Source organism: Podarcis liolepis, assembly GCF_965112155.1.
Source record: "Podarcis liolepis genome assembly, chromosome: 1".
NCBI classification, from domain to species: Eukaryota; Metazoa; Chordata; class Lepidosauria; order Squamata; family Lacertidae; genus Podarcis; species Podarcis liolepis.
Window position 1 is genome coordinate 110080120 of NC_139554.1, and position 25659 is coordinate 110105778.

General features: G+C 43.0%; 1 protein-coding gene and 1 long non-coding RNA gene across 7 annotated transcripts in view; one reads left to right on the top strand and one right to left on the bottom strand.

Annotated features, from left to right (window-relative positions):
* LOC310704407 overlaps window positions 1-25659 on the top strand; it is a 240074-nt gene that overhangs the window by 171860 nt on the left and 42555 nt on the right. The gene's annotated exons all lie outside the window — the stretch shown is intronic.
* STK39 (serine/threonine kinase 39) overlaps window positions 1-25659 on the bottom strand; it is a 112092-nt gene that overhangs the window by 62750 nt on the left and 23683 nt on the right. For 4 of the 6 annotated variants that reach the window (XM_083496691.1, XM_083496688.1, XM_083496692.1 and 1 more), the window contains exons 2-3: window positions 1354-1466; window positions 516-624 (exon numbers count right to left, since the gene is read on the bottom strand). In XM_083496691.1, coding sequence (XP_083352817.1) covers window positions 516-624; window positions 1354-1368 — 124 coding nt within the window. In that variant the 5' untranslated portion in view covers window positions 1369-1466. Of the gene's footprint in view, window positions 1-515; window positions 625-1353; window positions 1467-14878; window positions 14960-24287; window positions 24310-25659 lie in introns of those variants that run through there. The other 2 variants (XM_083496690.1, XM_083496693.1) reach the window with 2 other exon arrangements.

The following is a 25659-nucleotide window of genomic DNA, read 5'->3' on the forward strand; positions in this document are numbered from 1 at the left end:
TTCCCCAAAATTACCCAAAAATGTGTTGCTTTTCACTAATGAAAAAACTCTCTCTCTCTCTCACACACACACACACCCTATTACAGGTCAGTGTAGCAACATGCAGCCTATTTCTAAAGAAAACTATTTGTACAGCTTTAAAAATTTACACCACACATACCAAATTGTTAGTATTGATGTGGATTTATTGAATATTTTAGATAATGAGCTATGCTACTATAAAAGCAGCCTTGAAGCGGAGGAGGGGGGGAAAACAGAAAGAAGTAAAGAAATTCAACACACTATTTTGGTCAGTGTTTTCCAAACTTGGGTCTCTAGCTGGTTTTGGACTACAGTTCCCATCATCCCTGACTGCTGGTTTTGCTAGCTAGGTATGATGGGGATTGTACTCCAGAAACAGCTGGAGACCCAAGTTTGGGAAACACTGATTTCGGTGCTCACGATCACAGATTTGATTAGCTAAAGTTAATCTCAATATCTCACTGCATCAATTTAGATAAACTACAGAGACTTACCTCCACTTAGCAGTTTCATAACCAACCAGAGCTCATCCTTGACCACAAAAGACGTATAATATGTAACTATGTTGGGATGGTTGCATTGACTCATGGCTTGAATTTCTTTCTATAAGTAATGCAAAATGCAAGTATAATATTTTGGCAAGGAAACAAAAATGTTCTATAAGATATGTTCCAGCTATTCAAACCCAAGAGAGGCATTATTATGTAGAGCTAGGGAAATTAAGTTATGTGGCAGAATGGACATCTTTTAAAAACTAGCAACTTATACTTGCAGCTTTCAGAGTGGGAAAATATGGCTCAGATCAGGGATAGCCAACATCATGCCCTCCAGATGTTGCTGGACCAAAACGCCCATCATCCCTGTTCTTTGGCCATGCTGGATATCCAAAAATATCTGGAAGGCAACACGCTGACTACCCTTGACTAAGAGTATATGGGTGATTGCCATGTTAGTTATACTTAGAGAAGACCCACTGAAAGTAATGAACTTTACTTAAATTCATTCATTTCAATGGGTCTACTCTGAATATAACTAACACAGGACATCTCCCTATGTGCACAAATATTATTCGTGAAGGGGGCCAGAAAGCTATAGCCCTCAAGTTGAATAAATGTTTGAACCCAAATATGAATTTTCTTGAATTATAAAAAGACAGAGATGAAACATGCCAACTGGCCATTGATTCCATTACCTGATTAAAGATTCTGGGTGGGCAGCAACTTTAAGAGTTTTTCCTTGTTATAAAAATACTAGATTTTCATGAACATCATTCAAACGTTAGGGAGTCTAGTATGTACACGTATACATGTCCTTCATCTCAGTTTAACTTACAAGCAGTTCATCCATACTGGTCTGGCATTTTTCCAAGTTGATCCTTTTTATTGCTACGCGTTCTTGCCTGGGTTTGCATAGCGCCGCTTGGACCACAGCTGTAGCACCACTACCTGGGAGAGACAGACGAAACGAGGTTCAGAGTTACCTATTGCTGCAGCAAATTTTAAACTGTGGGTTGCAAAAGACTGTGGTTTCAGAGGAGCTTCTCAGGCCCATCCTCAATGAGAGTATCTTGCCCATCATGTCCTCCTTCCCATCACTTGCAATGCAGTCACAAGGAGCAAGGCATGCAGACTCTTGTACAGTGTCAAGTACTAGGAAACAAGACAAGGAAAAGGTGCCGAAGGGAGCCCAATGGGGAGCTGTTAGCCCAACAAAGACCCAGCCGAGATGGAAGGTTTTCATCCTCTCAGACTTTTGGGAACACCTGGGGCCTTCCCTGGCTTCTCCCTCCTCCAAAGAAGACACCTGGTGACAAAGTCCTCTCTGCAAGCCAGGTGAGCAAAGCCTCCACTGGATATGAACCTGGAAGCAAAAGGGAAGGGATCAAGCCAGGTGTGTGTGGTCTTAAGAGGAGCCAAGGAAGGCGTCTTTGGGGCTAGGAAACTCAGGCTGTGTGATGGCAGCTGAAGGCTCTTCACAGGTCCCTAGTGGTTCTGGGGGCCTCGGCAGAGCCCCCTCCCTCAGATGTGGTCTTCCCAGAGTTATGGTCAGGCTGGGAACTCTAGAGCAAGTGTAGCAAATAATAGATACACAAGGAGGCAGACTTCCCAGAAGAAACCCAGACAGATGGGAAGGTAAAAAAATATTATTATTCCTGGTGTTCTCCTTATATACCAGCTGCCTCTATGATCTGTGCATCACCAAGCCGGGTGGATTTGATTTAAATCACCAGTCAGTAAGACTTGATTTAAATCATTTTTTTTACAGAAAGATTCATTCTTGCTGGTATTCTTGCGGGATGAAGGTTTTTATTTTTGGAATAATACATTTTCAGAGTAGTTTTTACAGTTATATCAAAAATTTGGTTATACTATTTAGAAATACATAGACAAATACCAGTAATTATGAAATTATTGTGAGGTTTAATAAGTTAACTGTTTATATTTGGACAACTTTTCTGCTGTACTTTATTGGAAGGAGAAAAATACTCATTTCCTTACTAACATTTTAAACAATTTATTTAACCAAAACAGTAACATTATAGCATATGCATCCATGTTTGTTGACTGATGTGGTTAAAACTTTTTTTAAAAAAAAAAAATAACTTTGACTGAGCTTTAGCACACATGAAAAACTTAAAACAAATCCTTATTTCCTGATGAATAGCCTTTGGACTATAATGTAACTTAAATAGAAAACTATCTTTAGAAAGATTTTTCCTCTGAAAGCATTTTATTTTAAAAATCCAATTTAAATTTTTAAAAATCTGATTTATTTATTTATTTATATAAAAATCATTGGTTTTTATCCACCCTGCCTCCAACTTTTTAAGGCGTTGGAGGTGGTAACTCAGAACCTTTACAGGCTGAAAATGTACGCTGCACTGATGTCAACAGGGCATTCTTTAAAGCACCCCAGTGACAACAATAGACATCTGAAAATAATTTCTGAGAGAGTGTGTTAACACACTTCAGCTGAAAAATGTTCACCCTGATCAAGCTTCGCTGGGTAAGCTTTAAACTCCCGTAGCTTTCCAGCCGCTCTGTGGAAAGAGGGTTTGGTGAACCTAAAAAAAAGAGGGCTCAGTTTCAAGTTACACAACTTCTGCTTGTCTGATTAGATACACTGGACTCTCTTGCCAGTGGTTTCAGTGACACCCCTACCTACCCAACTGATGGCAGACAAAAAGCTTAGGGAATAAAGCCGACCTTGACAGAAAAAACGTTTCAGATTTGGGACCATCTGAGGTGACAATTAGGCAAAAGAGCTCTTTTGTTTATTTAATAGATGCTAAAGGGCCGATGGGAACATGGACCCTTTGAAACCCTAGACATTGCATAAGAAGCTGGCCTGAGTGCAGAAATATGGAAGCCTTGTGCAAAGGTTGCCAAGTGGTATTTTGGATGGAGCTAAAAATTCAGGACCCAAAGCTAGCAGAACAGTGCGCTCCTTGGTTAAATCCGTCATGGAAGCAAGCATCCTCTACGGCAGGTTCAAGATGAGTGGATTCCTTTGAGACAAGCTAGTAATTTGCAAAACAGGAATACTTTGCAAGCACTTGAGTATCTTCTGTGAATAAGCAAAGTTTTGAAAGCAGCATACAACTCTGTTACTCCTATACGTAACCCTTGCTTGGTTCACAAATCAGCACTTGACGTTTCTGCTAAGATCCCCTTTTTTATTTTTTAAAAAATACATTATTTTGCATTTTACAAATTCAGTGAACAGACCACACTTGTGAGATACCCCAATTGGCCTTCTCAAACACTGGGTTTCATTCTGCCAGCAAAACTGGCATGCCCTAAACTAACACAACGTGTGCATAAAGAGCCTTTTGTTACGCAGCTTTACAATGGGAATTCAGTTACGTGCCTAATCCAGAATAATAGGGCGCTCTTCCCTCCCATCGGACAACAGAACTGACACAATACCTCATGACTGGAAGTTATTGTCTCTGTGTTAATTGATGTTTGCTTAGTTATTTAGAAGTAGGATGTTTTGTATGCAATTTTCGCCCTGCCACGCTTTGAAGACAAAGCTTGTAGCTCAGCATATCCACTCAATTATATTACCAAGATACACAGACAAAACCGACACCACAACGTAGCAACAAGTGCTTTGATACACACTCCAGTGGGTTGTACCCTTTTTCACCCTGTGGTCTTTTTTGTTTTATTTCTTTTTTTAAAAAACCCATTAAAGTGCAAATGGGCAAACACACTCAAGAGCGCACCCCGCTCGCATACTGGAGAAAATTTACTGCAGACACCCAGCTATGAATACCTCGTAGATCCCAGTGCTAATTCCTAACTGCCGAAGTCCTGCTGGCATTAATTTACTTCAATGTAAATTAAACTGCTGGAGCAAAGGCTCCACTGTTGGAGAAAGTATGCTTCTGAATGCCCAAAGCCACAGGTGAGGAGAGTGTGGCCCCACTCAGCTTGCAGACATCCCATAGGTATCTAATTGGATGCTGTGAGAACAGGTTGCTGGACTAGATGGGTCACTGATCCAGCAGGGCTCTTCTTGTGTTCATATTCGCAATAATATATTTCTGATGCTAGCATTTTAAATTTGGAAGTGTTAAGACACCAGGATCATCCTGCTGGCAACACTTGGTCCTCTTAGGGGACAAACATATAACAGGCAAGGAAGAAGACCCACAAAAATAAGGATCTCGGCAGAGCAATATACAGTCGCGCCTTGGATCCCAAATGCCTTGGCACTCGGACTTTCTGGCTACCGAATTCCGCAAACCGGGAAGTGAGTGTTCCGGTTTGCGAATGTTCTTTGGAACCCAAATGTCCAACAGGCTTCCGCAGCTTCCAATTGCATGCAGGAAATTCCTGCAGCCAAGTGGAAGCCGAGCCATGGTTGTCAAATGGACTTCTGGAACGACCAAGGTACAACTGTACTCACGAAATAAGAGAACACCCCCAAATCAAAGGGTAGGGGGCACAGCTATCGCTGGAGCGGCTCAAAATGCAAATGGGCCAGGACCATATGTAAGTTTGCAACTTTGTGAACCATCGTGTGCAGGTCTCACTGAGGCTGCCAGACCTATTGCTTATGAACATCCCTTCCTTATCATTTCGGCTGTGTAATTACAGCCAGGAGAGTGACTCTTGATGATGCAGTGGTGGGGATTCCCTTGCACTTTTGTTTTATTGGGGAAACTTGCATCAATAGTTACTGCTGCCTTGTCTTCATAGGAGACAGATCTTCCTTGCCTGGCAACACAAATGGATTTCATTCCCTGTCCTCTCGTTTTCTTCCTTTTTCCTAAACAATGGATTATGGGTTAGGCATTAATCCTTAAAAGGGGCACATGCAGGAAGGAATGGAAGCAACCATGTCAAGGGCAGGAATGAAGTAGTGACTGCGTTGAGGCAGAGTTACTACTAGTATAACTCAGAGGGTCTTAGGTTCTACAGCAGAGTTTGGCAAACTTTTCATGCTGGTGACACAATTTTTAGACATGCATCATTTTGCGGCTCAGTAATTCAGTTTTACTAGCAAACCGGAGGTTAAACGGACCCTTTTCCAGCCCCCGGGAGGGGTACAGGAAGCGATCATACAACACACCTACACACTACAGCCAACACATTGACGTGCTGCGACGCACAGCTTGGAAAGCTCTGTTCTACAGGGTAGGGGTGGAGGCAATACTGACCTCATCTGAAACATCAATATCCCTAAATGAAATAAATGAGCGTTGTTTTATCCCAATGTAGTAATTCTTCCAGCAGTACATAATCAGACAACCCAAGAGCACGCAAGTTTCCTTGCCTTGTTCTTCTAATCTTCATTAATACAATACTCAGAACAGTGGAGGATCTTGGCTTGGCATTTTGGTGGTACAAAGCGAACCATGCCAGCTAAAGCTTCTGAAAGGTACCGCACACTGTCCACTGTCCACTTGTGGCAAACTTGCCACTGGCAATCAAAGCAGACGAAGGCACAGAACCAGTACATGGCAAGGTTTTCTCCCGTAGCTTTATAAATAACAACCCACATGCACACACATACAACTACTTCGTCAGGATGTTAAATATTTTAAACGAATACCGTTGTACTTTACAAACTTCACTTTCAGTGCAAGTTGCTGTACTATTAGAAGGCAGCAACGAGCCAGTTTAGCTCCAGAGACAAAGAATCGGGAAGTGGTGCCAAAACATGGAAGAAACCCATGGAGAAATAGAATATCTCCACTAAACAGCTTGTGGAAACAGTAACAGCCGTGGCTGCCTATATTAGGGGGCTTCAGAACACGTTTAATAAATTAATTGTGACAGTTTAATCATGTGGCAAATTGGTTCTCTTTATTCACCCTTAGTTCTTAAGATTCACTGCTATTTATTGTTCCACTTAATGTTCTTTCTAGGTATGAGCTTATACACCATTGGCAATGTAAAGATATTCTCACAGCTTATCCATTCACAAATCCTGAGTTCCCCAGACTCACCTCCTGAAAAGTTTAGTTTGGGCACTGGGATCTGCCCTATATATTTTGCTGTGAAGACAGATGCAAAGAATTCATTCAGCACCACTGCAATCTCCTTATCCTCCTTTAGGGTCTAACCACCTCCCTAGACTGCTGCCTGCTACTAATATATTATCTTGTTGTTGTTGGTCTTAATGTTTTTAAGCATTGTCCCAACTCTTCATTACTTGACTAATTTTTGCCTTGTATGAAATGCTCACTTTGTACTACTGCATACTTACATCCACGTGGCATGGACTCGTGGCTTTTGAGCAACAACTAAAATTAGGGGGGGAAGACTGGGGGGGGGTATAAAGAGGGACTACTGGAAATCAAACAAGGAAGTGACCACCAGCCTGGTCTCCAGTATCTCCTCCTTACTTACTACTTACATTTACTGCGATGTGCGTACGTAAGGAGCAAACTGCATAAACTTACAAGCAGTGTGTGGGAAGGGGAAGGAAACCACAAAACTTTATGAGAAGAAAATAACAGAAGACTTGTATCAGCATATCGGTTTCAGCAACATCCTGCAAGGCTAGGCTGATGCTTCAAAAGGCCAAAGAACCTTTGAATCGCACAACTGGAAGGTACCACAAGGGCGGTCTACTCCAACCTGCTACAATGCATGAATCTTCTGCCCAATGGGGGGTTTGAACCCACGACCCTGAGTTTAAGAGTCTCATGTTTTACCAACTGAGCTAAAGGGCCCGCTGAGCCAGTTCCCAGAACCAGCAGTTCCACAATGGTCTCAGAACACCAATGGGGAGGATACATTAAAAGTTGCAAAAGTAAGGAACATACCTGCACTCTTGCTGGGAAGGAGGCAGGGAGGAGTGAAATTGCTTGTCACAGGGAAAAGAGGAAATCCATTCCCCTAGAAGACAGCTTTAACAGGTGGGAAAATTCTAACTGGCATGTGGTGAGTGTGCCAATATGCACACACACCCCTAATTTTATTTTTATGAGCAGCTCCACCGGTGTAGAACACAGATGATATACTTGCCCGAGGAGTACCATACTCTAAGCTGCTGAACTTAGTGTAAAAGGAATGTAGAGGTAGGGAGGGGAGCAATCGTGCAGGTGCTGCAAAAGACCGAACTACGACATATTCCACCTTGCAAGGTACAAAGGAATTGCCCCTGGCACACCATCAGAAACGGCAACTCATTGGATCATTATACAAACAATAGCCCACAATAGGTTATTGTTAAGAAAGCCTCATAAGCCTCTGTCATTTAAGTCTCACTTCACACGGAAGTTCCTGGAAGAGAACATGTCTATACAATTTCAGCCTAGCAATCAGCAAGACTATCCTTTGTTCTTGGCTTGCCCTTCAAACAAGTGGACACACACACAAACCTTTTTTAGTTTTTGATATTAGAACCCACCGTGTGCTTAAAAAAAACCTTCCTTGCCACTAACTAGGATGATGCAGCTTACCAAGAAGTCCCAAAACTAGGAGAACTCACCAGCTCCCTCCATTTTTTTAAAATGGTGGTCCCTACATGACCATCATTAACACAGCTTGAACCAGCTTAAGCATTAGATCTTTACAGCATTGAATGCAATCCCAAAAACCAGTATTCCTGTCTCCCAAAACCTAGTGAGAAATATAGGCTGAAGTAGCAGTGGGGGAAAAATGGGTTGTTGTTTTTAATCCAGCCGCATAATCATACCAACAATAAAATTACAAAGAAGTGGGTTTTAAGGAAGGCTGGTGGAAAGTTTAAGGGGTAAACCGTTCAGGATGAGGCCCAAATTGGTGTCAAAAACTGCCCAAGCCATCTAAAAGTATGAGGCTGAGCAAACCATAATTCTAATAACCTGAGTTTTAGGCCTTTAAAAACACGGGCCGTTTAATGTATCACAGTGATCTGAGGGTGCAACTGCACAGACAGTCTGAAAGAGGAAAATCATCTATGCACCAGACATCTTGCCCCCTGTAAATCAGAACAGGATGGCAGAAAGGCGAGTGTGAAATTTACACCGCCAGGGCCAAAATTAGGCTTCCCTCTCGTGAGTATTACTACTAAGAGGCAGCATTTCTTTGCAGGACTCCAGTAATGCAATAGAGGTATACAGTGGTGCCCCGCAAGACGAATGCCTCGCAAGATGGAAAGCTCGCTAGACGAAAGAGTTTTCTGTTTTGGAGGTGCTTCGCAAAACGAATTTCCTATGGGCTTGCTTCGCAAGACGAAAATGTATTGCGAGTTCCTGCTGGTCCCCCCCCCTTTTTCTAAGCCGCTAAGCCGCTTATCAGCTGATCCGATCAGCAGATAAGCCGCTAAAAGCCGCTAATAGCGCTAATCCGCTAATCCGTCAATGGGCTTGCTTCGCAAGACGAAAAAACCGCTAGACGAAGAGAATCACAGAATGGATTCTTTTCGTCTTGCGAGGCACCACTGTAGTGTAAAAAAATGCATTTGATGATGACTCAGTCCATTTAGTCTGATGGAGAGGTTATTTGGGGAGAAAAGAGAAACCATGAGCCTTTCCCAGCTTTTTCAAGGTGGGTTTTGCTCATCTCCTTAAAATGCGCCAGTAGAAGTTGCTCCTGTCCACTTGGAGAGCTCCGAGAGTTTATTTTGAGAACATTTCCAATAGCTGAAGTCAGAAGGAGGAAGAGACCTGGGAAAGTTTTGAGCACAACAGAAGTTAATCTCTTTGCCAATATGCATCATTTTAACATGTGATGAGAGAATTTTATTTATTTTTTTTTGAAAAGGCAAACACAACGTCTTCTAAAACTAGATTGTCACAAGTGACGCACTTATAACTTCCATTTTTTAAAAAAAAATTAATAGCAACTGTAAATTTTGCTGGCGTAACCAGTCGGGGGAGGGGGGAACCTTCAACTTTCACCACCAGCCACTGGTTCCTACAGTAAAATTCTCGTGAGCAGCTCACATTTCTATTTTACACACACACATGCACTTTATATAAGTCTTTTATTTGTAACCTATAACTTGGTCCTTAAGGCTATTGAGGTGTCAGCTGTCAAGTTGAGTTTGTTACACAAACTTTTTGTTTCAAAGTAATAGTAAGGCCAAATTATCTTCTTCTCAGATTCTTTCTCTAGAACACGAAACATGAACTTTCAGATACAAATACGCACTCACTGCACTTAGTCCCCCAAGCCGCGTCATGCATGCTTGCACATCACTTTAGCCCTCTACATTTCACTGCTGAAAGCTGAAGGTGTCAATGAACTCCAACAGAAAACACCAGGGATTATGTGAAATCATCACCTCTGGGTTCCAGCAGCTCTCCATCTAGGCTGCAACTAAACTGGACATTTAAAGCAGCAACATTCCGTACTTTTCCGTGTAGAAGACTAGTTTTGTACTAAAAATAATGTTAAAAGGGGGGGTAGTCTTATACATGGGGGCAATCTCCCCCCATTTTCTTAATTTTGAGTCCCCCAAAATAGGGGGAGTCTTATACATGGGGGCATGTTATACACAGAAAAATATGGTACATTCTTTAAACAGTCATGGCTTCCTCCAAATAATTTTGGGTGCTGCGGTTTGTTACAGGTGCTGCCATTATTCCCAGAGTGGTTTAACAATCAATCCCTCTTCGCAGGGAACTCTGGGAATTGTAACTCTCTGAGGGGAATAAGGACTGACCATCAACACTGCCCATGTGCAAGGAACACACAAGTTAACTTGCTACCTTTCAGGGACAGGATGTACTGCAATCGGTACCAGGATGTACTTTAACCACCTTAAAGGTAAAGGTAAAGGGACCTCTGACCATTAGGTCCAGTCGTGACTGACTCTGGGGTTGTGGCGCTCATCTTGCTTTATTGGCCGAGGGAGCCAGCGTACAGCTTCCAGGTCATGTGGCCAGCATGACTAAGCCACTTCTGGTGAACCAGAGCAGCGTACAGAAACGCCGTTTACCTTCCCGCCAGAGCGGTACCTATTTATCTACTTGCACTTTGATGTGCTTTTGAACTGCTAGGTTGGCAGGAGCAGGGACCGAGCCACGGGAGCTCACCCCGTCGCAGGGATTCGAACCGCCGACCTTCTGATCAGTAAGTCCTAGGCTTTTTGTTTTAATCCACAGCACCACCCGTCAGCAAAAATGTCTGGTGCTACTTTGCTTGACGAGGAAGTAGGCACAGACTTTTAAAACCAGCCACACACCACTGTGTTCCTATTTTGCAGACAACTTCTGCAGTCGCTCCCTGTATTCCTTTCCGGCTAACTGAAGGTAGCATTGACAGGAGAACATATGATCCATTGGCAGAGAGAATGTGCAATCCCCGAGGCATTTGCAGAAGATACTCTCCAGATGTAAAAGGATACAACGGCGCTGCGAAAGAGGCACACAAACGGCTTCTCATTTACCTGCATCAGCTGGCTACCTTCCCCCACAAGAGAACTGAGGCTGATTTAATATTAATAGGGTGCAGAGAGCATCCAAAATTCAGCTAGATCAGAATTCTATGAAAAAAAGAGTACCAGGCAACTAAAGGTGCTTTCTATCTTGCAAACTGTTTGTCACAGTTCGGCTTTCTCTATCAGAGAAATATTTCAAAGAATTGGACGGGACACACACACACACACACACACACACACACACACACACACACACGAGTTAGATGTCATTGCGCAGAGACTTTACCATGTCAGCCCCATCTACCTGGTCAACCTACAGAGAGTGTTAGCTGAGCCTAGACTGCAATTATATAGCCAATTTAAAGCACCAGAGACCTGACTGTAGCTTAATGTTTGCATTCCTACCCTCACACATTCTGACTTGTTCCAAAAGGAGGAGCTTGCCATTCACCAAAACGTATTTTGAAAACCACCATTACATAGGAGGGGGCAGGAAAAGGATCTAGGCTAGCAGAAAATGTTTGTGAAAGTTAATGATCTTTGCAGATGTAGAACAAAAATGACTCTCTTTATAATAAATACCCTGCAGCTGTCTTCTTTTTTTAAAGGAGGGGAATGTGGCTTTTCTAACCTGGCAACCTACGCTGGTCTGACACGAGAGTAACCGAGCAATTTTGTAATCCATGCCACCGTAAAACGAGAAGAGATTTATTCTTCTGCCATGGAAGAAAACTTGGGTTTTCACAAAAGGTACTGAGCAAATTATGCTTCTCAACCAATTCAGTGAAAGAGGATTGCGACAGGATAGAATAGGATATAATTTTCACATTAATTCCTTAACTTTTCCTCTCAGCCACAGCGCAAGGCCTGCCACAATGAAATCTGCTGCTGTCAGTGCCTATAAATGTCTAAGAAGCATGGCTGGAAACCGGGTATTCATTTCTCACAAGAGCACACAGACCTAGGAATTCACCATTCTGCTAATTGTTTCAAAGCAACGCAAACAACTGCCAATGGCGAACAAGTCAAGCTGAGCAATGATCCAAAGAGGCCGAGAGAATTTGGTGGGCGGGGGAGGGGGGGCTGTAAACTGAGATGATGCTTAGTGTGCACCAGGCCAAAGGAAGACAAAAGCTGCTAGGCCTCAAAATCCATTTACTGAATTAAATGGCCAGGAGGGGCTTCCTTTGAATAACAACTTTAATCTTCCAAGAATGGACTCCAACTACGTTTTAGCTAAACAACTGGTATTATGCAATAACAGCTGAAGCAAACTGGCAAGAGCTGCTGTAGCAGAGCAGCTACGGGTGAGAGAGCTTGGAGCTCCCAATTTAAGTAATCTCGGCCAGAAGCCCACTAGGTGGCCTTACAGCGAGCTACTGATTCAGCCTCAGGCCCCACAGCTGCAATACAACGGATCTACTTAGTTTTACTTATTTCATTTTTAATCCTGTGGTGTCCCTGTGAGGACCTCAAGGAAGCACAGGCAGTTCTCACCTGCCCCGTTTTGTCCTCACTACCTGTCAATTCCTTGGCTGTTTAGCTTTCTAAAAATACAGAGTTAAAGAAACCTCCCAACTATTGTGTTATAATATGAGGGGAGCTAGATAGTAGGTAGGTAGGTAGGTAGATGATAGATAGATAGATAGATAGATAGATAGATAGATGATAGATAGATAGATAGATAGATAGATAGATAGATAGATAGATAGATAGATGATAGATAGATAGATAGATAGATGATAGATAGAAGATAGATATACAGATAGATATAGATATAGATACATACACATACATAACACATATTTATACATACATACACACATACATATATATTTATACACACACACATATCTACATATACACACACATACCATTTTTAGCATTACAACAGTGAGACCTAAGGAGCATGGGAATAATGAGCTCCTTCCTCATCTTCACCTTGCTTTCTGTGAGAAACTATGCAATCCTGGTTTAGCAGCAAACAATACTGTTACTATTCTATCTGAACCTGGTAAACAATGGTTTGCTAAAAACCATGGTAGATCTGCAATCCTGGATGGCAAACCACAGTTGAACTTGGGCAGAACAGCGTACAATGGTTTGCTGCTAAAACTAGATTGGAATTCCCTAATCATGGAAAGTGATCAGCAAGTTCATAAGGTCAAGGCTTCCTCCCACAGATCAAACCTGTCACTTACTGTTCCATTCTAATGCATCTTTTCTTGGGTTATCCTTTAAACTGAGGGGGCAGAGAGCTTATCTTCAACTTCTAATGTAAAACTGCATTGATTCCCAAACAAACACACCAAATTTAATTTGATATCTATACTGTACAAAGAATTCCAAACAGAAGAATTAAAGCAAAGGCCTCCCCTCCCCTCAGCTTATTATTCTAACTTTTACATTTTCCAGATCCTTGTTAGAGGAGTAAAGAGCTCTCTTGCCGGCTCACACTGAAGGTGTTATGTCCTCTCAATGTAAATGAGCATGTCACCTGCCCCACCTTTGATTACGAACCACATTGCGCACAACTGAACAAAAAACACCCCAGGCGAGGGATGAATAAACCGCAGTGGAGAGTTGACAACAGTCTTAGAATTAATCACATCATTTTGACATTTGCACTGCACACATTTCTGATGCTAGACATCTCAGAACAAACTGCAGCCAAAAAGGAGAACCTGGATATTCTCCCCTTGCTTTGCTAAAACCATACATGCCAATTTCCCCTTTTCTTGTGAGATTAAATAAGAACTCCGGGGGGGGGGGTGAGGGATGTTGAAATAGGAATTTGTATGGGTTTATTTTGCATCTTGGCAATGAAATAGTCAAACCAAAACACATTAAAAGGGAAAGTGCTAAAGGGGGGAGGCAGGGAAGAGAGATTCAATATAAGCTAGCACAATTCTCTCCCACCTAGTAAAAGCCAATTTGAGGCATAAATTTGTAATCAAAGCATCTAAGAAGTGTGTACTTAATGAAGTGTAAGACTATTCTCACTGAGCAGAAACTGTGTAGGGTTGAAACTATGCTAATGTCTGTGAGGGCATTTGCCTTTCAGGGATATTTCTGAAAACATCCAACCTTCTTACTTCCAAGAAACGAAATCTCACAGGCAGCACTGTCAGCTGCCTATGTTTTCCTTTGGAAAACTGGCATTTCCTAAAATTAACTAGGAAGGTATGTGCAGGACCTCAAGTAATTGGTAAACCATGGTTTAGTGCTATGTGCATGTGCAGGAAGGGGTCCAAAGTAAGGCCTGTAGTTCACACATTTTCGTCTCTTACGCAACCAGGAGAAGACCTTCAGTAGAATTTCCTTTGTTTCTCAGATTCTTGGTTTTTCATCATGTGCAAACTGGAGATTCTGGTTTAAAACCAAGAAGCCAAGTTGGCTTGTTTTTCTTCTCTTAGCAGAGTTGCATTCCAATGAAAACAGAACTTCCAGGTAAAGCTTTGAATTTGCTTGAAGATAAAGAATTAAGCCACATTAGCAGTGCAATCCAAAGTGACCCTATGCGAGTCTATTCAAAAGTAAGTTCCCATGAGTTTGTGTGGTAATTACTGCCAGGTGAATGTATAGGATTGCAGCCCAAGTGATTTGCTGATTTTCCTTGATCAACTATTTCAGGTTCAACTACTTCTGAAAATTACTGGAAAATTGAAATATGTCAGCATTTTTGTTTTAATTTACTCAACATAGATTGAATATACTGGATCAGATCTCAAGCTACTTAGAGCAGTGCAATCCCCCCCACACACACACCCAAAAAAAAAAAAAAGGTTCCCAGAACACCCACATCCTAGGCAGGTCATATTATACCAAAACTGCTGGGTTAAGTAGTAATAAAGAACATAATTCCACCTGGCTAATGAATGCCAAGGCACTAAAGTGACTGACTGGCAAACACTTCACTTATTTTGAATTTTATGGAAAGAATACGGCTGCACAGTCTTGACTGAAGTATCGTAACACTAATCAACTTTGTTTGCAATTGCATCCCCAGTCAGCCATTTTCTTTTACCTGGAACTTACGATTTCTGCCTCACCACACCAAATCCTTTCCCTCAGGTTAGGCTGACAAACGAGAAGCGTTGCCCAGCCCACTTCTGCAGTACAGCCAAACGAGTACAGATCATAATAAGCACACAGACCAGAACACTCTTATACAACTGAAGTTTGTCTTGCAGTGATCCTGGCAGAAGGTCCGCTTTAGTATCTTTGTTTCGCTTAAGAAGTAAACATCCTGCATACAGTATTTGCTTTCCACGCTTTGCCTACACGATTAAGTAGCAAGAAGTCTAGCACAGACTTCCCCAATCTGGTGAACTCCAGATATTTCAGGCAAAGACTCTCATCAGCCCTAGGCAGCATGGCGGTCATACAACACAACAGGGTGGCACCAGACTGGAGAAGGAACAGAGTGGGAAGCAAGATGCATGGCTCCATTTCACATAAGGTAAAGGTACCCCTGCCCGTACGGGCCAGTCGTGTCCGACTCTGGGGTTGCGTGCTCATCTCGCTCTAGAGGCCGTGAGCCGGCGCCGTCCAAAGACCCTTCCGGGTCACGTGGCCAGCGTGACGAAGCTGCTCTGGCGAGCCAGCAACAGCAGAGCACACGGAAACGCCGTTTACCTTCCTGCTATAAAGCGGTCCCTATTTATCTACTTGCACTTAAGAGTGCTTTCGAACTGCTAGGTGGGCAGGAACTGGGACCGAACAACGGGAGCTCACCCTGCCGCGGGGATTCGAACCGCCAACCATACGATCGGCAAGTCCTAGGCACTGAGGTTTTACCCACAGCGCCACCCGTGTCCCTCTACAGACCCCCAAAACAGACTACTTCTTGGTATCAGGAGCACAAGATTCCTCCTTGCCAGCTGACTCTTTGTAGACAATCCACCCAACCACTCCTGGCATTTCAGGCGGAAGAGAGGGCTGTGTGGTGTGCAAATTGTAATAAAATACCACTGCTGTGCAGACAAGTCACCAGGGTGCAGACCAGAAACTGTGGAAAGACTGGATGCCCACATTCAATCTGTGAAAGAAAGAGGAACTGAAATTGGCCAGACTGGGGGGCTGCATGTTCCATCAAAGCAATCCAGATGGATTCAAGCAGTCCAAAAACTGCAGGGAGCTACAAAATAAACTGGGCTCTTATGACAACAGGCTAGCTCCCAGTTTTTGATTTTGTAGTATAATTGATGTCAACAATTCCTCTGCTTAATTGTATTATGCAGCTATCAGCATTTACAGTCGCCCTCAAAGAAAACGCTTCTGAAAACAACTTGGGAATTTGCAATGGGGGGGGGTGGCAATGGTGATGGTTTCTTCTTCATAGATCCTTTCCCTTTCTTGCCTTTCTTTCCCTTTCACTTCCCCTTTGGTGGCCACAAGATTAGCCATGCTCTTAGCAAAAGAAATTCTCTTAGACCAGGCATGGAGAACCTGCAGAACTGAAGACGTGGCTGGACTCCAACTCCTATCAGCCCCAGCCAACATGACCAAAAGGCAGGGATGATGGGAACTGTAGTCCTGTAACATCTGATGCCCTACAGGTCCTCACCCTGTCTTCGGCCACAGTTGCTTTTATGGTTTGCCATGCATTTACACCAGTCTGGAAACTAACCACCCAAATACCCATGCACCTCTTACCTGCGCTACATCTTGTCTGCACCCACTCTCATACACACACACAAAGGCTTGTGCACAACTGATGTGGCAGTTTGCACACACAACTCACACTGTGTTGAGACCCTGGAGAACATCTGCCAACTGGGATGGGCAACAGTGGACGCAACTGAGACTTGGACTGTACTCACATGTGGAGTTCATCGCATTAGAGCAGGGTTTCCTAAACTTGGGTCGCCAGCTGTTGTTGCACTACAACTCCCATCATCCCTAGCTAGCAGGACCAGCAGTCAGGGATGATGGGAATTGTAGTCCAAAAACAGCTGGAGACCCAAGTTTGGGAAACCCTGAGCTAGGTTGCGGAAGCGGCAAAGTGATTTTTTTTTCCAGGAATCCAACGGCACAGAAATGAGTGCTAAACTTGTTCTACGTTCTATTCCATTAGCTTTTCTGGAAGTGGCTTTTACACTGTGTGAAAGCTCAAATATAATGTGCAAAGCAACAGGGAAATGTCAGGGAAACTAAATAAACTGCAGTGTGAATGCTGCCTTAGCATAAGCCAACTTCGTAAGTCGATGAGCACAGCTAGGTGACAACTACCAGACATACCCATCTGTTAATGTTCCCCCAACACTGTGTGCTATTCACTGCAGAGAGCCGTTTAAAGATGAGTCCTCCTTGTTCCTCTCCTTTCGAGAAAAATGGATCTCTCTTCGGAATGCCCCTGGCTGGAAGAGAGAATGTGTATCTGTACTCTAGCAAGCAGAGCCAAGAAAAATCCTGGGATATTCTCCTCTCCCCGCCCGCAAGAGTTCGCCAAACATGGCCCTTCTAGCGGGGAAAATGTCTGCACTTAAAACATGTGTCAACAGAAGCTAAGGCACGCGTCCTCAGCAGACCCTAACACTGCATGTTAAGTGGCCACCCGGCCAAAGCTTTCGCTGAACCTAGAAGTCACAGGCACTGCAAACCATCCGCCGCCGCCAGAAGCACGCAGCTTTGAAGTTCCAAAAAGCAGGGAGAGCTCGGTGCTCGGATTCCGTCACATTCTGTTCTTTCAGTTCTAAAGCACACAAAGACCATTTGTTACTGCTCTTATGGAGATGGGGGGGTGATGGAAATCCTAAATAGGCTGCTTTATCAATTTTTTTGGGGGGGGGGTTAGAAAACAAAAACAGCCACGGCTTGTTTCAAGCTCATCTCGGCCTGCTGGTTCACTCTAGTGATATCTCTTGTTGTTCACTCTTTCGATCTGGCCGCCTTCCTCAGTCAAACAGGAAATTTAAAAAGACAATTGAATTGCAGGTAAGGCTGGACATTGTCTGCTGCAAGCTGTGCTGTAACATGGGATCACTGCTGTGCCACAAGAGAGGGCATATTCTATTCTATTCTATTCTGTTCTTTATACTGTACAGTGGTACCTCGGGTTACAGATGCTTCAGGTTACAGACGCTTCAGGTTACAGACTCCGCTAACCCAGAAATAGTGCTTCAGGTTAAGAACTTTGCTTCAGGATGAGAACAGAAATCGTGCTCTGGCAGCACGGCAGCAGCAGGAGGCCCCATTAGCTAAAGTGGTACTTCAGGTTAAGAACAGTTTCAGGTTAAGAACAGACCTCCGGAACTAATTAAGCTCTTAACAAGAGGTACCACTGCATTTATATTTATATTGCCCTACACCTGAAGATCTCGGGAAGGTTGCAAAAGATTACATATTCAAGGTCCTTCATTTCAGCAGAGCAGGGGTGTTCCATATTGCCTGTTCGCTTACACCCGTGGTGTATAACAAGGTGAGGTGACCGCCTCAGGTGGCAGGACCCACAGGGGCAGATCTGGCCTCCCAAGCAATGCACCGCCCACTGCTGCTGCCGTGGTGGCAGCAATGTGCTCTTAGGATGCTGGATCTGCCACTTCCACGGCAGCCCCTATAATCTTGGCCAATAGCCCACCTTTCTCACCAATTCCCCCCCACAACATACTTTGATTGCCACTTCAATTGTTGGGTAAGGTTAACTGGATCCCCCTCTTTGTTCCCAATGTAGATCTTTATTCCCCCATCCTTCTTCCTAATGTAGCTCTCCCCCCCCCCCGGGGGGGGGGCACCATTCTGTGGTTCACCTCAGGTGCCATAATGTCTCGGGACAGCCCCGCTCTAGAGAGTATCCTATAAACTGAAACTTGCACAATGAAAACTTTTCCGGAAAACCTACACCACTGCCTGCAGCAATGCACAGTGTGTTGAAACTGAGGAAGAAAACAGAATGAGCCTGGCCTGAGGTTAAGCAGCTGAGAGAGATCATTAGAGAGATTCTTCCATGTTCCATTTTTAAAAAATTACAGAAGAAGTATGTGGGTTCAAAGGTGAACCTGAAATGCCTCTTCCCACCTTTGACCAGTGGGAAGAGTTACAGAGACACAGATGCCATCGCTGTCATAGTGACAATGAGCCATTTTGAGAGTAAGAGATAAGGTACTGCTATGTGGAGCTGAGACCAGTTCCTTCAAACACTCCTCTTGTGCTCAATTTTGTCCCCCTACACGCCAGCTGAAAGAGGAGTGTGATAGGAAAAGAACAGCCCATGCATTACTGCTTCTGAGGCATTCGCGAAGGCTTGAGAGCTCCTTTTATAAGCAACTCCATTATATTATTAGTTGCCTGCTGAGTCACTGTCTTCCTCCGCTTTAGGTGAGGATGAGAACACAGATAAAGTTGTAACAATTCAGTAAGAGATTAAAAGAAAGAAGTCCTTACTCCTTGGCACAAACACACAAAATATAACATCAGAGTAAAAATAAAATAAAATTGTCTTGCGTTCTGTTTTAAAATGGGAGGAGGCCTGCAAAGCTAACCACAGCAACAGAAAAAAGGAAAAGGGAGAACATCTGCATTTTACAGAACAAACAGAAGCCTGGTTTTCCATATGCCTTTGATATGTTAACATCTTTCAGATCTTCTCTCTCTCTCTCTCTCTCTCTCTCTCACACACACACACACACACAACACAACACATATACACACAGAGAAATATTCCATACTTCATCTGGTGGCATCAGAAGCCACTGAGCATTCTTTCTCCACTCCACAGGGAGATTTCTCACCGCTGAAATCTACCAGTGGAGTGCATAAACCTTTGATGCAACGGGAAAATGATTCACTTACCATTTGTGAAGAGAGAGGGGAAGTACGCATGGAGTTGAGCATTTTGCACGCTCCAAGTGGATGATGGAAAGACACCGTAAGTGGCTAAGAGTTTATCACTCTGAGCCTCTGGTTAGTGGTTGGGCAAGCAAAGGCGGATGTTCAGTTTCAATCACACATTTGGCAATCTGTTTTATAGGCTTGACTTTCCATCCATTTGCAACACAGTACCATTAAGAGATGAGACATGGGAATAAAATCTGGAACAAACCCATGGGTTGGGGAAGAGAGGCAGTGCAAGGTATAAAAGAAGCATGCTATATGGTCTGCAAATCTGGAATGTTCTGGATCTCTCCTGTGGTTCAAGGTTGGCTTCGTCCAACTCTCACAACCCACATGGCAGCTGTACTTTTAAAAATCAGCCAGGGTCAATCTTCTTAAATGTTGAAAAAACTGCTTTGGGGAGAGAGGAAGCAGCCCAGAGACCCACGTGTTCAGAAGCATCTGCTACTAACAGCTAGAACAAAAGTTCAATCTATGGGCCTGGCCAAAAGCCAGGCAGTGAACTTCCACAAGAGGCCCACAGCTAATAGCTATCCACCTCTGGATACACTCTGCAGTAGTCCAGGTAAGTTTCTTGCCAGGTTGTGAATATTCATTTTAATTACCATGATCCTTCACCCATCTGAACAGTTTAATATTAAAAGATACAGTGAATGGGTTGCAGTGAATACAAAGCAACAGCAGCTGTTAAGAAGAGACTAAAGAATAGCAGACTATGCTCTGAAGTCTAACAATGCAGTCCCCCTACTAAAGCCAAGCATGTTTTGGCCTGAACAGTGCCTGAATGGACCATCCAGAGCCCCACATGACGTTCTGTGATGAAAGAAAGGCAGAATATAAAACAAAACACCGAACTAAGTAAATGGAGCAGTAAAATCTGGGGAGGTATTTTTTTCCTGGCAGATATGTTAAAGCATCACTGCTAGGAGGTGTCAGGAGAAACAGGCAAGTTGAAAACTCTGAACACCCACATCCCCCATCATGTCATACTGCGAGGAAAAACAAGCCACTTCACTCCCTTCTATGTCCCACACATCTTTCGCACTAATGCACTGGTTCATCCAAGAAAATCACCCATGAACCGGCTTCAACCTCCTTCAACCTCTGTTTATATATCAAAGGGTGAATCAGGTGGCAAGATCATCTGAAAAGGACAGATTTTCTTGACTCATCCTGGGATAAAAAAGATAAAGTGATTGTGTTAATAACACAAGCAAATATCACGACCCACAAATGACTTTGTATGGGAAGCAGTGATGCAACTAAAATATGGAACGCCTCACTGGGAGTCGTTAGCTCAGGTTAACAAACCTGGAGTAAAGCTTGATAGTTGACTCTTCAACGGATTCAGCCTCCCTACTCCAAAATATCTACCTCATTCCCAGTGCTTTTCAACTCAGACTTGAAAGCACTGAAATAAACCCAATATCCCACCTGCAACATTTGGAAATACGCTTTTCCTAAGTAAACAACATACTTCGCTACTGCAGTTTTACTGTTATCTTATATGCTCATTGTACTTTATGTCTTTATTTTTAAATTGCCATGGGATAATTTTTTATGATGAACAATATACCGTATTTTTCGCTCTATAACACGCACCCGACCATAACACGCACGTAGTTTTTAGAGGAGGAAAATCCATAGGCATGCCACCCGTAGGCATTCCCTTCATAGCACGCACAGACATTTCCCTTACTTTTTAGGAGGAAAAAAGTGAGTGTTATGGTGCAAAAAATACGGTAGATATTCCATACTCCACACTCCAGCCATGTTATACTCCAGCATGAACCAACTGTCCTAAGTTACTACTTGTGTATTTCAGGGCCTTTAACCTTGGAGCAGTTGAAGAGCAGAGGTTTTCTACAGTCTTCCTATAATACTTTCAAGACAGGGAGGGTTCTAATGTGCCTTAGCAGTTATGGACACACCAGGTCATGGGTAGGCAAACGAAGGCTATGGGGCCAGATCTGGCCCTAAAGCCTTCTAAATCCGGCCCGCAGACAGTCTGGGAATCAGCATGTTTTTACGTGAGTAGAATGTGTCCTTTTACTTAAAATGCATCTCTGGGTTATTTGTGGGGCACAGAAATTCATTCATCCCCCCCCCCAAAAAAATATAGTCTGGGGCCCCACAAGGTCTGAGGGACAGTAGACCAGCCCTCTGCTGAAAAAGTTTGCTGACCCCTGCACAAGGTCAAGTAAACCTTTGAGAGGAATTATGTTAATGAAGCTATGAATTAACATGATAATAAGTATGGGGGAAGAGGAGAAAAACCATGAACTCATCATGATTACCCAAGTACCAGGCAATTCAAACACTTGCTAAGAATTGGTTACAGATAGGTAGCCGTGTTGGTCTGCCATAGTCAAAATAAAAAAATTCCTTCCAGTAGCACCTTAAAGACCAACTAAGTTAGTTCTTGGTATGAGCTTTCGTGTGCATGCACGAAATCTGAAGAAGTGTGCATGCACACGAAAGCTCATACCAAGAACTAACTTAGTTGGTCTTTAAGGTGCTACTGGAAGGAATTTTTTTATTTTTCTAAGAATTGTGAGAGGAATGGATGAGTTCATCTCAGCAATTATGATCACAGTCCCTCTATTTTGCATTAGATGAGAAATAAATTAAGGTAAAACAGCTAATAGACTATGTTTCTAGACATATCTACAGGCCCAATATACCGCAGAGGAGGCAGTGTCTTATATTCTACTTTAATATTTAAAGTGTCAAAGAGTTAACCAATGTATTCTGTGTCTACCCCACAAGAGTTGGGCACCCTCCTCACCCAACAACAAACTTTTGTGGGTGTAAGCAACAAACCCTTCTTTATATTTCCCCAGGGGTGGAGAACCTGTGAACCCTGCAGTCGTTGCTAGGATTCCCATCACAGTCCCAACCAGCATAGTATTTACCATTTTAAGACAGTTTCAAACTAGTATTTTATACATGTCCGTTCTAGGTCATCATCAATCCTCCTTTGGGGAGGATAGGATACCTACATCAAACAAAAAAATAATTCTATTTTTTGTGTGTTAAGCATATGCTCCTTCAGATCATCTAGAAAGGATGCCAACCTGCTTCCATGGAACCAACAACTGGCATGCTCCAATATGTTTATTTTAAGTATTCAGAGAGAGAAATCTCTTTCCCTGGCATGTAGAAAATACATGCCCATCTACCTGCAAATCTGCTTGAAAAGACAAACAAATTTATTATAGTATTAACTTCCATGGACTAGAGTGCACTTCAGCAAAACATGAGGCAATTCTTAAATTCCCTGTGTCTGGTGGTACCAAAAAAAAAAAAGCATATGCCACAGTAAAATTGTCTTGATTTGTTGTGGCAAACAAAACTAACTCTCTGAAAGTTGTTTCAAATTGACATTTCCACCCCAGCCCCAGCAATCATACAGCTCTAGTTCCCAAAACTGTGACAATAAGTATGCCTGGCAATTGGAAAAAGTTGTTAAGACTCATTCCAATGATGAGCATATTTTATTTTATTTTTAAATCTACTTTGCAACTAAATGGGCACATCTTGGACAAAATGCTCCTGTAATAAGACACAAATCAGGCACACACACTCACGAGCAGCTGGTACACAGAGTGCAAAGTTAAGACCAGGAGCTGTTCATCAGATACTCTTAATGAGTATGAAATCTGAATTAAGATCAAATGCATATTCAAATTTACTACTTAAATCTTTTCAGGAAATTATAATCATCCATGGGTCTCACTTCTGTGCCATGAAGCCTTGTTTGCAAAATGCGAGGAGGAGCTTTATGGGGAAAACAAACTTGATATAAGGTTTCTTTTATTAAAGAAAAAAAATAGACTAAATGCAGCTCTCTCCGGAGAGGTACTGGAAAAATACTAGCCCCTCCTCCAGTTAATTAGCCTTCCAGGCTGACTGCCAGTAGAAACCTCCTGTCTTTTCTCACTGGCATAGCTTGCAGAATAGGGAAAAGAAGAAAAAAGGCAGCAAGGGCCTACAGTCTAGAAATTAGAACCTTTATGCCCCTTTTCTCTTTTTGCTCATCTCAGTGGATAACTGAAGAAAAAAGCCTCTCCCCTAATTAACGAGCATGTCTCCCTCCCCACTGATGCTGGGGGTGCAACCGGGAGGGCAAAGCATCCCCACAATTATGCCTCAGAGTTCGCTGCAGCCCAAGGCCTGTGAATTGCTATACAATCCAGGCCACGGAACAGAACCGCTGGGTGTGTCTGGATAAAATCTATCTGTTATCATTAAAAATATGAAAAACACCTCAGAGCTGTCTAACGAATGATTTGAACCAAGAAACCTCGTCTCCCCCCCCCCCACGGACTAACACCTTCCGCTTGAAATACGTGAGTGTGGGGAGGGGGGATTTTCCGCCACACTGACAGGTGTGTATGAAAAGCAACAGAAAGCCTGGAGGTGCCGCGGTTCAGGAAGTGAAACGCAAAGTCTTTGGCAGCCTGAGCTGACTCTCGTGTAGCAGGTGTGGCACAAACAGGGCTCAGCTGGGGAATCAGTTTTCAGCACCACAACAGACTCCCAGAATACAAAGCAATTAATAAAAGCCCATAGTGTCGTTCTACTCCCTCCTCACTGACCCAACATCGCATGCTCAGATGGAAGGTGCAGCCTACTTGACTCCCCGTCAGGCTTGAGGCCTGGCTTAGTTCATTTTCGGCATCACCTACTGGACGCTGGCCCTTGCTCTATGTAAGCAGCAAACTTTTTTTAGAAAGACACATTTCCCACACGTTTTCTGACACAGGTTTGCACCTGTGGCAAGTGGCAAGGGGCCACTTCTGTAGTGCTCCGTCTCCTGCCATCAGTGGCAAGATGTTGCCAGGAGATAGGAGCACTTACCAAGACAATGGGATGCGGTCTCCCCACATGCCAGCGCTGAATAATATATTTTTGCTATAACGTGCTGCATAGGGATCAGAGGGCAAAGTCTGAAAAGGCAGCAGTTCTAATCTCATAAATTGCCTGAAGGCCAATCCGCCCCCTTACGTTTTCTGGGCATCTGTCAGTCTTGTTTGCTGCTCAGGGATCTCTTTCCTACCTTACTTGTACAATCCACAACTACGAAAAACTTCCAGGGTCCCCTTTGCAGGGTGTGGAAACATAATATGCAAATCTGAACTTTAATAGCAATTAACTAAAGGGAAGGTGAGAATTCATTACAAAAGGAAAAGCACTGAAACCAACCACAATTTCTCTTCCTATTCACCATAGCTGTAAAAGTTTGCAGACAACAGCAAAGAGGCCGTAACAACCAGATCATATCAAGATTAAACTATTTTAGACTAAGACAGCAATGCTGTTCTTACTTAGCTGGGAATAAGGCCCACTGAACTCAACAGGACTTACTTATGAATAGTCCGCCTACTTATGGATAGTCCAATACCATAAATAGATACAACATTTTATATCCTAGATTTTTAAAGCTGAATGCTAAGACATCAAATTTCATCAACTAGTAGTTAATTTATTAAACAGAGATCTAGAAAATACTAGTTAAGCATGAAGAGGAAAGGAAAGAAATGCAAAAGTTTCTTTGGTACAACTCAAAACACTAACCATCCTGCTCTCATTGCCTCTTAATGAGGTAACTCCAAGCCAGAAAAAAACATTGTTAAGAATAATTAAAAGATTCAAGAGTTAGAAAAATGTACTGAAAAATCATAAATTATTCATGCTGCATTCCCATGCACAATGTTGAGTAAGTATGCACAGGAACAGTTTTTACAACATAACTAGCAACATCTGTCTTGCATCCTCTTTCCTCTATCTTTATGCTGACGTGCATAGTACACTAGCCTATTGACCATATGGCATCAAACATTTGATGACCCAACAAAGGCATATCCCATATAACATTTGACACTTCTTGTAGCAGTTCTGCCATCTAGTGCCAACAGTATCACCACGATTTGGCGTGCACATCATATTAAACCATAATTTAAAATTAAT